The sequence below is a fragment of the Bos taurus genome, chromosome 6 (assembly GCF_002263795.3).
Source record: "Bos taurus isolate L1 Dominette 01449 registration number 42190680 breed Hereford chromosome 6, ARS-UCD2.0, whole genome shotgun sequence".
Taxonomy (NCBI): domain Eukaryota; kingdom Metazoa; phylum Chordata; class Mammalia; order Artiodactyla; family Bovidae; genus Bos; species Bos taurus.
The window spans coordinates 16,008,801-16,021,968 of NC_037333.1; the positions used below are offsets into that span (position 1 = coordinate 16,008,801).

The window sequence follows — 13,168 nt, forward strand, 5'->3', positions numbered from 1 at the left end:
CTCCATCAGCAAGGTTGTTGAAATATCTCTACCCTGCTTCACGCCTAGTAATGCTGTTGTTCATTCAGTCCTGTCCAACTCTTTGCAATCTCATGGACTGTAACCCACCAGGCTCCTCTGTTCATGGGATTTCCCAGGCAAGAATACTGGAGTGTGTTGCCATTTCCTTTTCCAAGGGATCTTCCCCACCCAAGGATGGAACCTTCGACTCCCATTGGCAGGCAGATTCTCTCCCACTGAGCCCTCTGGGAAGCCGTTGCACCTAGCAATACCTGTTTACATTTATGACATAGCAGTTTACTATTTTGTTGATTGTTTACAAGAGTGAGCAACAACTTGCCGATTAATCTTGATTAAGAAGGATATGAAAAACGATGTTATATTTCTCGTGGGGAGAAGGAGCTAAGAAGGAACTCTGGAGTAAAAGGTAGAAATGTTTTTTTCTTTGAAGTCGATTAGATACAGAATGCTACTTGTTACCTACTTTCAAAAAGCCCCCTGGAAACTTGTAATTTGATCCAGAGGGCTCAGCAGGAGGAGAGACAGGTAAAAGGAAAAGTTGACCTCATTCTTCAGTCCTTTCAGAAATTCTGAGAAATGTGTGTACCTCAACACTCCGTTCTTTAGTCTCACAAAACAGGGAATCAGGAAAATGCATTAGCACCCTAGTACAGATTAGGAGCACGGGGCGGAGAGGAGGCTCAACCCCAGCAAGCCAGAAGGAAACTGGGGGAGGGGAGAGAGAACCTCCCGAGTCGGAGACGGCAGTGCGGCCGTGGGAAGACAAGGGAAGTGGGGAAATGTACTTCAGGCGTCAGCCAGACACTCGGCCTCCAGGCATGTGGGAAGGCGAGGGAGGAGGGAAGAAGGCTCTGCACCAAGTCGGGATCGCCGGAGCTCCTGCCACTGCTTCCGAGGGAAGACATAGAGAGCTAGAGCTTTCTGCTTCCCCCTCTTCTCTCCTGGAGGCCATTTCTCCACATTTAACCGGGATAAAATGGGGGCACCGCGCCGAGACAGAGCAAGCCAGGATCGCCAGCCCCCAACTGCCGACCCTGCTTCGGCCCCCGGCCCAGGCGGGGCGAACTGGCCTTAGGGGACGCTGAAGTTACTCGGAGAAAGAGGGAGGGTTCGCCAAGCTGCTCTCCAATCGCCTTGGCAGCTCCAGTTATTTGCATCTATTATGCTAATGAAAGACCTCCGGCTCCGCTCCCACCCGAGCGGCCCGCCCCTCCCGGGCTCTCCCCGGTCCCGCCCACGGGCTGGGCGAAGGTGAATATATTATGCTAATAAGGCGGGCCTCTGCCAGCCTCGGGAAGGGGGGCGCACTGCCACGGGAGCCGCGGGCTGGAGGCGGCTCGCCGAGAGTGGGTCGGGGGAGGGACGCCGCTCGTCGGAGCGCGCGCGCGCTCATACACGAGCATCCCGAAGGGTATTTAAGGCTCGTACACGCCGGGCTGCGGAGATACTTCGGGCGGCCGCGACTCGGGCCTCGCGACTCGCGTTTTCTCCTTGGGTATTTCTTTCTCCTCTCTGCTCTTCCCCACTTGGCCACCCTTTTTGCACTGCGCTCTCGCGGTCTGTGTCAGCCTTTTTGCCTGGAACTGAATCTAGGTGGGAAACGGAGATAAAACACCGAATAGGTAGAAATAAGGGAAACTAACAGAGGCGCAACAGGTCCGGTGCTCTGTGGCAAGGGTCAGCGGCGGCCCCTCGCAGCGCCTCTGCCGCTGTCCCCTGGACCCCGCGCGGCCGCCCTCTTCAGAGGAGGTCCCCGTCCTCGGAGGGGCCAGGAGGGACACCGGAGGGTGGGTTTCATTCTGGATTTTACCTTATCGCCACCGGTCCGCGGACTGAGGGTGCTTTTCCCTCGCAGCTGGGAGGGGGAGAAGAAAGCGGAGGATGGTCCAGGTCTGCGGTTCTCGGCGCTGATCCATCCTTGCGCTCCGGCTCCGACTCCTCCAACTAGTTGTGCAGCTATCGGGACGAACTTCGCAGGAATCATCCTTTTTCTTTTAAGATTATTGGAAGTGCTAGAGGGTGGGAGGCGAAGCCGAGACAGCCGACCCCGCCACAATGCTGGTGAAGAAGCAAGCAGGGAAAGGAGGGGGGCGGGAGCCGGGCTCAGAGGACCGGAGCCCAGCCGGGCAGCGTTGTGCCCGCCCCGTGTCGCCGTGCGCGGCCCTGGCGACCCTCCTGTCCGTGGTGGCCGTGATGTCTTGTCTGTACCTGGGGGTGAAAACCAACGACCTCCAGGCGAGGATCGCTGCCCTCGAGTCTGCCAAAGGAGACCCTTCCATCCGTCTGCTGCCTGATTGTGTCGATCAGCTCAAAGCAATGGTGCAAGAGAAAGTGGAGCGACTTCTGGCTCAGGTGTGAAAGGCTGGGTGTGTTTTGTACGTGGATAACATCTTACAGTCGCGAGTCTGTGTGCATGACCAACCTCTGCCTTACTATATGCAGATGTAGTATGGCTTGTGCACACATATGTGTTAGGCCACCATCTCTGCTTACTGTAGCATATATTTGTATATGCACATCCTCTCTTACCACCCTCTCTGTATCATCTTCCCTTACTCTTAATGTTTGCATGCTAAACATATATGGAAGTCTAAAAGGGGGAAAGGTGGCTAGAATGGCACCTAGGTTGGCATTTAAGCTCTTTTTAGTTTCTGAAGCTGTGTGTGGATCTTTCCCAATATTGTGGAGAATATTTCTTGCAGAGATAACATCTGTTAAATCCTTCATACAGTATAGGAAGGTTAGGGTCATTTGTGTCATTAACATAGCGATAGGATTGGAAATCACTCCTAAAAGTGAAATAACTACATGTGATTTTATTACTTCACACATTGAATATTTTCATGTTAAATGTTTAAAAGAAAAAAATAGTCGCCCTGTTTATTTATTTTTGGTAAAGGATGCAGTGCCACGGGTGTTTGTGAATGCAGAGCCATTGGAGTTGAGAGTTGAAAGGAATCTGTGTTATGTTCATCAAAACCAGGAGTGCTTTAGAGTCCAGTTAGGGGATTTTCTGGGACTTGCTCTTCCAACAGAGAGGTTGGTTGGCAGTAGTGGCAGCACAGCATGATAAGTAGTTGACATTTATGGGTAAAATATTGGTTGTTTTAAAACTCTTAGCTTACCTAAAACTGCAGCGTGTTAATACTGATTCTGTACAATGACTGCATATGCCTGAGCTGAGAGGGAGGGTGATGGTAGTTGAAGAATGAAGAAAGATGTTATGCAAGTCCCACAGCCTTGATACCATCTCAATGGTCGTTTTCTTTTTTTTAGGGCCTGGGTACTGTTACCTTTTGACTAGAGTCCAAGTACATATGTAAACGTTAGTCATGCAGGCTGGTAAATCAGGCATATAGCCAGAGAGTCCCTAAAGAATCCATTTCTCCGCAATGCTACTGATGATTGTTAATACCTCTTCTTTTCCTCCAGAAGTCCTATGAACATATGGCTAAAATAAGAATCGCGAGAGAAGCACCTTCAGAATGCAATTGCCCGGCAGGTAAAATGGAACTTATTTCATAAGGTTTCCTCCATAGCAGAGCATTTTAAAACAAAGGTCCTATGTCTGTCAAGTCTACCTGTAATAATAGTAAAGAAAGAATGCAGACCCAACTTACTTTAATAAAATCAACATGTCTGGGTAAAAGAATGGCAGATAAAGCCACAAATATTATTTTAAGCAGCATACCAAGGTCTGCTAAGGGCAAGCAAAGAAGATAGAGATCTTCATCAAAGAAAATACCTGCAAGATGATGTCCAAAAACAAAGTTCTTAGTTTCACAGATTGAAAATTATTCTTTGGTTTTACTTGCTTTTGTTATCTATAGTGAGAAGGATTGCAGGACACATTAAACTTGAACTCCTTAGTGGCTGATACTGCATTAGTACAGATTTCTGTTTGCTCCCCTTGATGGACGATCATGTTAGCAAACCACCCTCACTTCTTTGTCTGCTTTTATTTTCTATAAGAAAGGTTCCCTCTCCTATCCTATAGCAATGAGGACTGAAAAGAAATTAGTTGTTTATCTTGAGCTTCTCATTACCAACTACTGTGTTCTCAATGACTTCTCAGAAAAGGCTGTTACATTTTTACCATTTTTCTGTGTGGCTTTAGGAAACTATATTAATGACCTCCTTCTATATTCGTAGAAGAAGGGAGGAGAAAGACATCAATGAATCAAAATCTCTGGGTAATCATTAAATCTTCCTTCACAGACCTCTGAGGCTTGGTGGTCAGTCTTCTGTAGACCTACAATTTAGAAGCCTTTGGAATATGTCCATTGGAAAGTATCTAGTGGCTTTAGCTGAGAGAAGTCATGAAAAACTCCCATGAGTCTTGAGATTTTTGTTTCAGATAAATGTTGTTAATGTATTTCTGAACAAATTAGTTTCTCTTATCATCATGTATAGGAAAGTAAGTCTCTTACATTTTCTTTCATGTTCAGGAATATGATACTTAGTTACTTACACTGTATGGAAAGACTAGTTCCTATATTTTTTTCACATTCTGAGGTTTTTGCCTCATGACAATTTGTTTTGACACAGCTAAACCAGGTACCATGTTTAGAAATTTCAAATGTCAGCTCCTGATTTTATGTCATAAAAATGTCACTGTTTATATTTTGCTATATTATCGACCATAATGGAGCTGTATTTTTGGAAAATGAAGACCTTTCAATTGAGAAGGCATGTAAATTAGGTAACAGGAAAACAAAGAATTAATGTTTATATTGTAGGTTTCATTCTTAGTTGTTTAAAGTTGGGAAAGATCTCAGAAGTCAGAAATTCAAGGAAGGCACTTTTCTAGTGCAGGAATTAGCCCACAACAACCTCATCAGCCTGTAGGGATTATTTAAATTCCCAAGACAGTTGGTACAGGACTTCACTGATCATACCACTCAGAATGCAGCATTTTCTGTATAGAATATTCTCTCTAGCGGTGTGAAAATGCTTAGCATTTAATTAATGGGATTCTTAGTGAACTTGGTAAAAAGTAGAAAAGTGACAACCACAGCCCCGAGTTCTGTGTTTTTAGGGGTTTTAACTGCTTCATGATGTTTGATGTGAGTTGGTTGTTGAGGTCTAATTTGCAATCTGGAAGAAAGTCATTACATTTAGAGTTTACCTGAGATAATCTTGGATGATCATTTGGAACCGTTTTTCTTCTAAACATAATTTAACAATAAACGGCCATTTCACCATAATAACAATTAAGTAAGTGATTCCCTTGGCATTTCTGTTGGCTCTTAGGATGGCTGCTTTACTTTCTTGCCACCACTAGAGCTCCACATTACACCAGTTTTCACCAGGTTACTTCAGAGGGAAACTTTTGAAGGTGCATAGTCCAATACACAGAATTAGACAGGTTTCTTGCTGACAAATCGCTGTTATAGAAAACCCTGTCTTCTGCTTGTGGAAGAATTAGACATCATCAAAATAAAGGCAATATGTTGAAAATAGTATCCTGGGGGAAAACCAGCTATTTTGAGTTATGGTCAGCAAGATATTGTTTTAGGGACTGGGCTAGCCAAGAGGATTAGAAAGGAGATACAGCACTTCCCACCTGGTTTGGCTTTCCCCTTTGTTTGCAGTGACTAAGAGTTGTCACCCAGACATCTGTTTGCAGGGCAGAGTGAGACAAGTCTGTGACCTCAGCTCAGTTCCTGTGGAGAGATGCCCACCCCTTGAAGTTGACACTCTTGTTGACAGCCTCCATCACAGAACCAAGGACTGATAGCAGAGGGCTGCTGTGTTATTTGTGTTCACTTTTTGATAGAATTCAATACCAGTGAGGTTTATCTAGGTAGGCTACAAACAATCATAGAATTGAAAGCTTTTATTTTTCCTTTAAACTGGAGTATAATTGCTTTACAATGTGTGTTAGTTTCTGCTGTACAACGTGAACCAGCTCTATGTATACATACAGACCCTCCTTCTGAGCCTTTTCCCCACCAGCTCCCCCATCCCACCTTCTAGGTCATCACAGAGCACCAAGCTGAGCTCCCTGTGCTATGCAGCGGCTGCCTACTAGCTGTCTGCTTTGTACGGGGTAGTGGATATATGTCAGTGCTCCTCTCACTATTCACCCCCCCTTCTCCTCCCAAACTCCCCCCGCATTCCCCGCCCCGTGTCCACAAGTCCCTTCTCTATGTCTGCACGTCTATTGAAAGCTTCTTTTTTTTTTAACAAAAGAAGGAAATTTTGTGGGAGAGTTTATTTGATAACAAACTATTGTCAAACCGTTTTTCATTGTAGGGGAAGCAATCTTGCATTTAATCTTCACAACAGCCCCAAGAGTTAAATATTAGTAATCTCATTTTACAGGTGGAGAAACTGGGACTCAGAGAAGATGACTAACTTAACATGGTAAAGGCAAGGGCAGGATTCATGCCCACATCTGACTGAGTCAAACACAAAGTCTGATGAGGAATTGAAGATGCGTATAGGTTTTGGAGCTCAACAGCTCTGGATTGGAATCCTAGGTCTGCTACTAAATAACTGTATTACCTTGGTCAGACTAATGAACCTCCCTATGTTCCAGTTTCCATCTGTAAAAAAAGGGACTAATATTATTTTCCTTATAAGTTGATAGTTTACCTAAATTCTGGCATATTAGTGGCTATTCATTAGATGATATCAGTTACTATTCTTTTTAATATATTGTGTGTTACTTGACTCTGATCTGGTCCATGGGGACATGTGATATAGGTGGGAAAACTAAGACCTGAAGATGTGTAACTTACTCAAAACCCCATGGCTAGTTAATGACAGGTTTTGGATGAGAACACTGTGCTTAATTAAGCAAACATATCTGTAGGCCATTTATGCAGATAATCAAAGGAGTCAGTATCTCTTGGTGCTACATCAGTGAAGATGTTACAGATACTATATTAGTCTACTAAATTATTTTTACCAAAATTCTAGGAAAAGGTTTTGACCTTGTAGGTAAATCATGATTGTAGTGGATAGAACCATGGCTTAAAAGAGTATGGGAATAAAGAATGTCTTGGCAGTTTTGATACCAGATGTTTACAAAAAGAAGTACTTTGACTAATTTTCATGCTTATTTTTTAACAGCTTTATTGAAGTATATTTTATAGTATTTAAGAATATGATTAAAAAAATTAAAAACAATTTATGGAGCTGGGAAGCCATCACCACAACCCAATTTTAGATCACTTCATCATTCCCCAAAATTCACATTTACTTTTTTCAGGTGCTCAGGAGAAGGTCTATTTTTTGAATATTTGCTTTAAAGAAACCTCAAAATAAAAAGTTAAAAACCATACAAGTTAGAGTTCTGTTTAGCAGAATATTTGATTTAGCAGTAGCTGAACCATGGAAATTCAGGTGACTTCTGTGGCTTGGCCTCTGTAAAGCTTGACCCTCATAGGAGAGAATAAATCGGCTCTTTCCGATGGCTGTAGAATTCCATTTGGGGTTCTGTTTTTAGAGTCCTACATAAGGTATGTACAGATTAGGCATATTTATGGGAAGGCTTCTATGTTCCAGTTATGAAGACCACTGGGAACCAGACAGATAAACAAATGGTGTTTAGATAACAAAGGTTTCTGTACCTTACTCATCAGCTGTGCCTGCCCAGAGTCTTAGAGAAAAGAACCTCTGTGGCGAAATGGGCAGAGAAGGTGAATGGGCAATAAAGAATCCAAAGGTCTAATTGTGATGATTGGTAGTGACCTTTCTTCCATGACAGCATTTCTGGAGGAGCAATCAGGATCTACCAGTAGGATTGTTTTAATGATAGACCCTGGTATATTCAGATAGAGAGCCTGTCCTGATCAAGGGGTTGCTTATTTGTCATTGGGGTCATGGACTATAGATCTGTAAATTAGTTCAACAAAAAATCCTGAAGCTATTTTGTCTGGCAAGTGAGAGAACTTTGGGGGAGTCCCAAAGAGTTGTTCAGTTGCTCAGTCATGTCCGACTCTCTGTGACCCCATGGACTACAGCACACCAGGCTTCCCTGTCCTTCACCATCTCCCACAACTTGCTCAAACTCATGTCCATTGAGTCGGTGATGCCATCCAATCATCTTGTCCTCTATCATCCCCTTCTCCTCCTGCGTTATCTCTTTCCCACCACCAGTCTTTTCTAGAGTCAGCTCTTTGCATCAGGTGGCCAAAGTATTGGACCTTCAGCTTCAGCATCAATCATTCCAATGAATATTCAGGGTTGATTTCCTTTAGGATTGAGTATATATAGATTATTCTTAAATCTTATTTTTGAATAAGGTATATTAATTCTCTTATAACAAAATTTTGATAAAAATATAGTGGAAAAAAAAAAAAGAACCCTGAGTTCTAACCCTGGTTTTGCCATTAATGTGTTATACAATCTCAGGGAAATCACTTTCAAGAACGACTTTTACAGACTCTATTTTCGTATCTCCCAGATAGCGGTGTTGGACTAGAATGATTTCGAAGGGCATTTGTCAATTCTCCAGGTATGAAGAGCCTGTTGTGTGCTAAATATCTTGACACAGGGAAAAGGCTGATGAACAAGGCAGACTTGATATCTGCCCTCGTGGCACTTACATTTCAATGAGGATGGCAGATATTTGAAATGACTTGAATTCACCAGCCTGACAAGTACAACCCAGAGAAAGTACAGTGTGCTTTGGAGCACATGACCAAAATTTCATCCATACTGTTAATACTATGGATTTTCTTCCCTTTTCGTGCAGGAAGAGACTTTCATAGTAGGAGAAACTCATAACATGAGAAAATCTGGCTTCTGATTACAAATAAGAACTTTGGCAATGGATAAAAATGCACCTGGCTTTTGTCTTTCCAAGAATTTATGGCCAGATGAAGTACACTGATAGCTGTTTACACTGCTATCCAACTGAAACAAAAAGTGCCTCTAGTATATAAAAGGCTGTGGTAGAGAGCATGTCGATCTGTTTTTCTACATTTCTTCGGAAAACAGTGAGATTTGGGCTGAATAAGAGTTGAAACTTCCTACTTGGTGGTACTGAAAAGTTCCACTGAATCTGGCTCCGCTGCATTCACGGGTTATGATGAAGTAGTGTAGTGCATCTAGTCATCTACTCAGTGAGTCTAGCCAGAAATAAAAAAGGTTTATCCCATAATTTCTGAGGTCCTTCCACACCCTTCAAGTGCGTGAAAATGGTTGGAGACAAAGTCATATTAAATGTCGGTAAGTAGAAATACCTCTGATTCAGAAATATGAATGCCACAATCTCTGGTGACTCCTCTTGTGGCAACTTCTCGATTTGGGGTGGAAAATGTTAGCTGTAACTTTAAGATTGTGCGTCCTTTCCCATCACATGAAAAGACCTTTAAATTACCTTGCTAACATAAATCTGCTTTATCATATAAAACTGTATTTCCTACTAACATGGTTTTTCACTTACGCTGTACATTTTTCTTTATCGGCTACAAAATGAATGGAAAGAGTGAATCAAGTCAGGACATAATAATGTATAGATTTTCAATTATGTTAGGCAAAGAATAGTCAGAAGCGGTTTGCAGAAAGAAAGCAAATTAAAATGCCATAAGTGTTATTTAAATGAGACTAGCAGGCATTCCCCTCCTCTACTCAAGCCAAACAATGCAATGTGGCATCTGAGTGCCTCCAAGCCTTCCCGTTAAATGGTTTCAGTCCTAATGAGTACGGCCGTCTGGGTGTAACACTTTTAGTTGGTCCAGCAGTGAGAGCTGACAAAATGCCCTCTCACCTGAAGAGCGGAGGACAAATTGCTTGTTGAAGCAGGTTCTCTTCTTTTTCAGCTTCTCTTCTGTTTCTCTTGTCTGAAAGTCATTGAGAAGCAAATCCTTCAAATACTCTTTTCTCCTTCTTACTTTAGTAATTCTGTTTTTCTTTCCTCAAGCTGGGAGTTATGTAAGAGAAGGGTATACATTCTGTGCAGGGGTTTGTTGTTTCCAGCTCAGCTGAAGAATGTATAGGTCACACATAGCCTCTCAGGACCTGTGCTTCTGATGGTTTGTAAGTGTTCAAAGCCAACTGCCTGGCATGTTTGAATGTCAAGATTAGGTTTAGGGATGGAGAAGGAGGGCATTGCTTCATTGACAAGATTAGGTGAATGGAGGGCTAGTGGGGAACACGCCAGAATCAGGACTCTTACAGTTCAAGGGGACACTATTTTCTGCAGGGGGAGCCTCAGTAGACACTCATCAAAATGACATCAATCTATGTTATCTTGAGTGGATACCATCTAAAACCTATTATGAAAAAGTGTTTTTAGTTCCTCCTTCCATTTAATGGAGGAGGAAATGGCACCCCACTGCAGTATTCTTGCCTGGAAGATTCCATGGACAGAGCAGCCTGGCAGGCTACAATCCGTAGGGTCCCAGAGTTGGACATGGCGGAGCAACTGAGGATGAACTACTTCATAAAGGCTACTTGGTGGTTTGCTGGGAGCTGAGAATATGAAAACCATGTTATGAGTCAGTCTGGGTTGACGCAGTAGCCCAGCTAAACCCAGAATCATTCCCGTCCTCCCTGGTTTGCCAATACATGTCAAGTTCCATGCAGTGATTTAATGCACCATGATACTTAACACCTTTTTAAAGAATTTGTGTTAAAAATGATTGTGGCACACCCAGATAAGCTTTAGACATGCATTGTTACTGTTTCATTTGGATTGTGTTCGGCAACCTTGCAACGTAAAAATGTTTTATGGTCAACTTTTAAAAAGGAGGAGATGCTTTAAGTGGGAGGCAAAAGTAATTGGAAATTCACTTATGACTTAAAATTGAGCACTTTTCACTGGTATCATGTATTTCTTCATAGGAATATTCCGTGTTTAAGTAACAGGATTCCTTGAAGAAATGCCACCAGAGGGCAGGCACCTTCCCTTTGTGACCACTAGGAGGAGAAACTGAGCTGAACCAGTGGGACTGTCACCTGCTTCTCACTTAAATTCCTAGTAGACTTCTACCTCTCAAATTGTTTACTATGGAAAAGTTTAATGGACTCAGTATAATTATTAATAATGATGAAGTTTAAATCTATCACTTTGTTGTTTTGCTATTTATCCCATTAGATCTTTGTTTCCTTTTCCCATTTTTCTGCCAATAACCCATGGATTTTTAAATAAATGCTTTGTCTAATTTCAAAAAAAAAAAAAAGAAAAAAGTTTAATGGAAGGAACAAGTAACCTCTTCCATCTGTATTTGAAGACTAGGCTGTCTTATCAGCTTTAAGATATTTAAAATAATCTAGTAAATTGCACTTTTGTATTAGTCGAAAATTTAGTTATTTAGTAGATAAATTCACATATATGAACTTGAGGCTGGTTTTCCAATAACTAGAATAAATGAACTAAATGTAATTGAGCTTATCAGTTGAAGATTTTGTGCTTCTATTTTGTACTTTCTCAGAATCAAGAATTGTTTGGAATTGCTATCATGCTTTTGACATAATTTCGTTTGGAGGCTCCATTTCAACTTCAGTCATCACATAATACGTTAGTTGGAATGTGTTCTTAATTTTTGTCATACTGTGCCTCTTAGTCTGATTGGTTTGTCTGATTTTCCAGAAATGCCAAAAACTATGTGTTCATTTGGATAATCATAATTTTGATTTTGGGCTTCTTCCCAGGTGACTGAGTGGTAAAGAATCTGCCTGCCAATGCAGGAGTTGAGGGTTCGATTCCTGGGTCAGGAAGATCCCTGGAGAAGGAAGTGGCATCCCACTCCAGTATTCTTGCCCGGGAATTCCTACAGATAAAGGAGCCTGGCGGGCTACAGTTCATGGAGTTGCAGAAGAGTTGGACAGTACTTAGTGTCTAAACAACAATAACAATTTTGATTTTAGGAGCTCTAGGCTTCTGGATTATGTACACAAAGTTTTTATTTTTATATTTTAAATGTAATCAGCACATATTTAAATATTGTTTTCACATTTAGGCTAAGTGAATGAATTATAGCCCGCCCTAGCTTGTGCATTATGATAATATAGTCAGAATATGTCACTTCCACTCCAGTATTCTTACCTGGAGAATCCCAGGGAGACAGGAGCCTGGAAGGCTGCTGTCTATGGGGTCACACACAGTTGGACATGACTGAAGCGACTTAGCAGCAGCAACAGCAGAAATAGGTCTGATTGTGGCAAAGGTAAAATGTATTCTTCTTTCCTCAAATATTTCAGATGTAAGGAGAGTGAGAAGGGAGAAAAAAGCCACCTATATCCTGTAATCTCTTGAAATCATATCTCTTTACCATCATATAGCAAGCTTGGTACTTTAGAGTTCCTATTATAAATCTGGACAATGGTTAAGAGAGTAAGAGCAATTCTCTCTGTCTCCAACATCCTCTTTTACTCTTGCAGCAGCTAATGGGAGAGAAAAATCTTGTAGGAGTCTCTCCATCCAGTCAATTACAGAGCCAGAATGGTGGTATTATTTTTGATCCTTTATATACTAAAGTCAAATGTGCCTGGAACTTTGACACAGTTCTTTCTCAATATTCCTGTATCTTTAGGTCAGTTCTGACAGTTATTAAATGTAAGTTGTTTGTATTACCTTTCTAGGAATTGTGAAACTCCAATTTATGTCTTCAGTTCAGTTTAGTTGCTCAGTCGTGTCTGATTCTTTGCGACCCCATGGACTGCAGCACACCAGGCCTCCCTGTCCATCACCAACTCCCGGAGTCCACCCAAACTCATGTCCATTGAGTCAGTGCTGCCATCCAACCATCTCATCCTCTGTCGTCCCCTTCTCCGCCTGCCCTCAATCTTGCCCAGCAGCAGGGTCTTTTCAAATGAGTCAGCTCTTCGCATCAGATGGTCAAAGTATTGGAGTTTCAGCTTCAACATCAGTCGTTCCAGTGAACACCCAGGATTGATTTGTGTCTTAAGGGCTCCAAAATCCAGCTGGCATTTTAAAAATGTGCATGACATGATCATAAGATAACACATTCCCATAAACCACGGAAAAAAAACAACCTTTTGACCTGAAAGTCATATAGAATTGCTGGCAAATTCTAGGGCTTTGCCAGTGAACTTTGGAATACTAAAAATCATCTTTCTACTGAAAAAAGTAGGGCTTGATGTCAGAGCAGACAAAGTTTGAATGGACACAAGAATCTTAAATAGATGCCTTTCTGAGGATGGTTATCAACCTGGTTGGATGTCAGAT

At 42.1% G+C, this 13,168-nt stretch overlaps 1 protein-coding gene across 1 annotated transcript in view; it reads left to right on the top strand.

Annotated features, from left to right (window-relative positions):
• Window positions 1–2,076: 2,076 nt before the first annotated feature.
• Window positions 2,077–13,168, top strand: part of COL25A1 (collagen type XXV alpha 1 chain) — a 512,490-nt gene continuing 501,398 nt past the window's right edge. The window contains exons 1-2 of the mRNA XM_024993507.2: window positions 2,077–2,373; window positions 3,454–3,523. Of these exons, the coding sequence (XP_024849275.1) occupies window positions 2,077–2,373; window positions 3,454–3,523 (367 nt within the window). The remainder of the gene's footprint in view (window positions 2,374–3,453; window positions 3,524–13,168) is intronic.